This window comes from Antrostomus carolinensis, unplaced genomic scaffold (assembly GCF_000700745.2).
Source record: "Antrostomus carolinensis isolate BGI_N321 unplaced genomic scaffold, ASM70074v2 scaffold9234, whole genome shotgun sequence".
Lineage (NCBI taxonomy): Eukaryota > Metazoa > Chordata > Aves > Caprimulgiformes > Caprimulgidae > Antrostomus > Antrostomus carolinensis.
In genome coordinates this window covers 1-3,138 of record NW_010310080.1, presented here as the reverse complement: position 1 = coordinate 3,138, position 3,138 = coordinate 1, and the positions used below count along the sequence as shown (strand labels likewise).

At 38.0% G+C, this 3,138-nt stretch overlaps 1 protein-coding gene across 1 annotated transcript in view; it reads left to right on the top strand.

Annotated features, from left to right (window-relative positions):
• Positions 1–263, top strand: part of LOC104523640 (protein Niban) — a gene marked incomplete at its 5' end in the record, with an annotated part of 18,525 nt that extends 18,262 nt beyond the window's left edge. The window contains 1 exon segment of the mRNA XM_010166293.2: positions 1–263. This exon segment is cut by the window's left edge and continues 10 nt beyond it. Within this exon segment, the coding sequence (XP_010164595.2) occupies positions 1–263 (263 nt within the window).
• Between the last annotated feature and the right edge of the window lie 2,875 nt (positions 264–3,138).

Here is a 3,138-nt window from a genome sequence, read left to right as displayed (position 1 = left end):
AAAATGCAGACACCACGCAAGTGCCCATTTTGGATACAGAAAACCCAAAAACAGGACTGCTAGATGTGCTAGTTTCTTCGGTCCCAGAGCAGGACAAGGTTAGCACCGTCGAGGTCGCAGGAGATACGGAGGCTGGTGAGGGTGAAGGGAAGCCAGAGAATGAATCATCTTCACACATGGAAATAAAAAGCACAGAAGTAAAAAATATTTTCACAGAAGAAAACAGAGAAGAGAGTTATGCACAGCAAAACACTGAAGAATAAGAAGCGTTTTTCAGCCCAGCCCTGGCAGGATTTATTTACTCCAGTAATCCCTGTTTAATTGTGAACACTTACTTGGGTCGGGGCTACAGGAAACGAGCTTTGTTGTGGTCTTACCAGCTCTTGCAGTTCTAGCACGGATCCCTTCTGGCGTGATGGGTGATAGGTGTCTGTTTAGTTGAAGCCCTCACTGTTTAAAAGCAGGTTACTGTTGGGGAACCTCATCTTTCACTTAAAATTTGCTACCTTTTATGGTTATAGAAAAAGTCTGAAGACGTGACCACTGAATGCTGCAAAAGCAGCTCGCTCCCGACTATAAAGTTATTTTAACAATTTAACTGTTCTTAGGTGTTTTTGCCAGGGAGTAGCTCATGATTTTTAAATGCATGGATTTGACAAGTACTGCTCTTGATTCTTAGGTGGTTGGTACACACGTTGCTATTTGAGGCTGCTTTTAGTATTTGCATGCAGTATATGGGAAATAAAGAAAACTTTTAGTAGTTAAACAGAACCAAATCGTCAATTTAGTAGGTTGCTCAAAAGCCACACTCTCTGCAAACTCTGCAAACTGATCACTTAATTATTTTAAAGTTTTGACAGCTATTAAAGACAAGCAAGTGTTCTGATTATTTTTTTTTCTCTTACTGCTATATTTAAAATGGGGGAAATATGGGAGCAGGTTTCTCAGTCCCACTCTGCACTTCTGGGTTATTTAGCCTTCCAGAGCACTTTATGGCTATTTTATTTTGTTTTATTTTATGGAAGGGAAAGATGAGAATGTTTACAATAACTATAACCATTAGGCAGCATCTTTCTGTTTTACTTCCCACCATAAAATATATTCACTTATGGCTATCTTATACAGATATTAAGAGTCCTGCCATTCGCATTCTGACTGACTTTTGAGTTACTCAGTTCTGTAGGCCTTTTTAGGTGCATAAACTATATAATAAATTGCAATCGTTGGGAAATATCATAATAATTGCATATAATTTCTAATACACATGTTAACTGAAACAAAAAGGAGCCAAGGGTTATTCATGTAGTCTTAGATTTTGGAGGGCAGAACCACGTTTCAAAAGCAGTTATTAAAATAAGACCTATTGCTTTTATAGCCAGTGTATTATAATCCGTATCAAATAATGATCTATGCACAAAGTTGCTTATATGTATTATTTGCATGCCTAATTTACAGACTGTGCACAGAAAACCTTGGAAATGTAAAGGAGTATTTTAACAAGTCGGGCTGTAGAGATCAAGACCTCACTTTAGAAATCAGTTTAAGGCACCTTAAAAATTTGGCCTGGTGTTTCAGACTGTTTCTGAATAAATATAATATAGTACAGGACAGCAGAGATTAATGATAAATACAGTAAGGACTGCAGGATTTACACCCATAAGGACACGGGAAGAAATAACAAAGTCTCGAGAGAATAATGCGTGTTGACATTTAACTTTAACAAACTGTGTAAAGTCTTCTTATTATTTAATGCTATCAAAATACGCTATAATACTAACAGAAAATTGACACTAGAGGAACAGGCAAATATTACTGCGTAAGTAAGGAAGGTTGTTGAGTAACTGGACCAACTGCAATGTCATTATTGTAAAATAAATGCAACTCCCATTTATTCCAGAAGCCATACTGCGGTATACAAACAGTAAGGTCACAGAGTTTTCCTTGCAAAAGTACTCGTGGCTCGTTTCCTCCTTATATTTTGTGCAAAAATACTAATTTGTAAGCACACAAACCACTGTCAGCCATTTATTTTTTTTTTTTTTTTTTTACAAATCATTAGTTATTTCACTGTCAGCTGCTTTTTTATTTTTTTTACGAATCATTAGTTATTTCTAATTGGTACTGAACATTAAGTGACTTCAAATTTGTAACGTGTGCTTTCCAGTTAAGCAGCGGCGGTCTCTTTTAGCTGTTCTAAAATTAGGGGACATGAGGTTTTTTAATATGGTGAAAGAAAACTAGCAAGACAGCGATGGTTATTGTCTGTGAAAAAGGCTGCAGTCTCCTACAAAAACTGTTTACAACTAATATGAATTACATCCATCCGTACATGAAAGTATTTAGCATGAACATCCCCAACATAGTAAATTTAGAGTTATTTCTGTTGCAGCCTTAGATCTGGGTAATATTTGCCAGTAATATAAGAATTGAGTTGTTGAATACGGATGTTGCGTTGTTGAATGGTTTTTCACAAGCAGGATGGGAAAGAATGGGGAAGATTGAGCCTGTACAGCGCCGTGTTCTGCAATTTAAACCGGAGTTCCTTACGGCCAAGAGATTGATTTTTCACCTTTGTGGATGTTTTTTGTACATTCAGGTGTTTGCAAATGGATAGAGAAGAGCGTTTTTCTTGTCTTTAACCAGACTTGGGTGGAGGTGACAGCAATTCAGAGCAATCTGTGAAGTAACATTGGACCACTGAGCAAAAATAATAATAATAATAATACACTCATTCAATAATTTTTGTTGCTTTCTTGGAATTTCCTGTGCTTACCTGGATTGAATTATTTCTCTTGTAAAGTGGGAACAGTAATAAATCACCTTGGGCTGGGGGTTCGGAGCGCTGTGGTGCCTTGAGGGGAGCGGGCCGGGGAAACGTTACCGCCGTTTTATTTCATGGGGTTGCCAGTTTTAAAGGACAGGATATGAAACACGTTGTATTTTGCTCTTATAACTTTGTAAAAACGCTTGTCATGAAAATAAAAGCGGCTCTTCCCTTCCACCGCTGGGAGGCTGGTTGTGTGTGCGATTAACTTAAGGGGTTTTTTTAACTTAATTTAAGGGGTTTTTGTATCAAAAACGGCTTCAAGCGTTGGAAGCTTCAGGCGGCGGCCGGAGGGGGAGCGCTGAGTGGGGGAG